At 69.2% G+C, this 266-nt stretch overlaps 1 protein-coding gene across 1 annotated transcript in view; it reads right to left on the minus strand.

Annotated features, from left to right (window-relative positions):
• LOC103778560 (RUN domain-containing protein 3A-like) overlaps nt 1–262 on the minus strand; it is a gene marked incomplete at both ends in the record, with an annotated part of 2,032 nt that extends 1,770 nt beyond the window's left edge. Inside the window, 2 exons of the mRNA XM_008946152.1 lie at nt 1–36; nt 187–262. The exon at nt 1–36 is cut by the window's left edge and continues 169 nt beyond it. Of these exons, the coding sequence (XP_008944400.1) occupies nt 1–36; nt 187–262 (112 nt within the window). The remainder of the gene's footprint in view (nt 37–186) is intronic.
• Nucleotides 263–266: the final 4 nt, after the last annotated feature.

The following is a 266-nucleotide window of genomic DNA, read 5'->3' on the forward strand; positions in this document are numbered from 1 at the left end:
CTGAGCCAGCTGACGGGGCCTGCGGGCACCAAGGGGCTGTGGTTGGCCCAGGAAGCCCCAGGGCAGAGCCTGGACACGCTCCCTGGCACCAGCACGGGCATCCACGGACCCCCGCCCACCGCCCAGCCCAGCGCTGGGGACAGGGACGTGCCGGGGGCGACGTGGGCACCTGTCCCCAGGGGCCACTGTCACCTTTAAAGCGGTGGCTGAGGATCTGCTCGAGGATGGCAGCAAAGTTGACGAACTCCTCGGAGGAGTCGTCGATG

The sequence above is a fragment of the Merops nubicus genome, unplaced genomic scaffold, assembly GCF_000691845.1.
Source record: "Merops nubicus isolate BGI_N331 unplaced genomic scaffold, ASM69184v1 scaffold31208, whole genome shotgun sequence".
Classification (NCBI taxonomy): domain Eukaryota; kingdom Metazoa; phylum Chordata; class Aves; order Coraciiformes; family Meropidae; genus Merops; species Merops nubicus.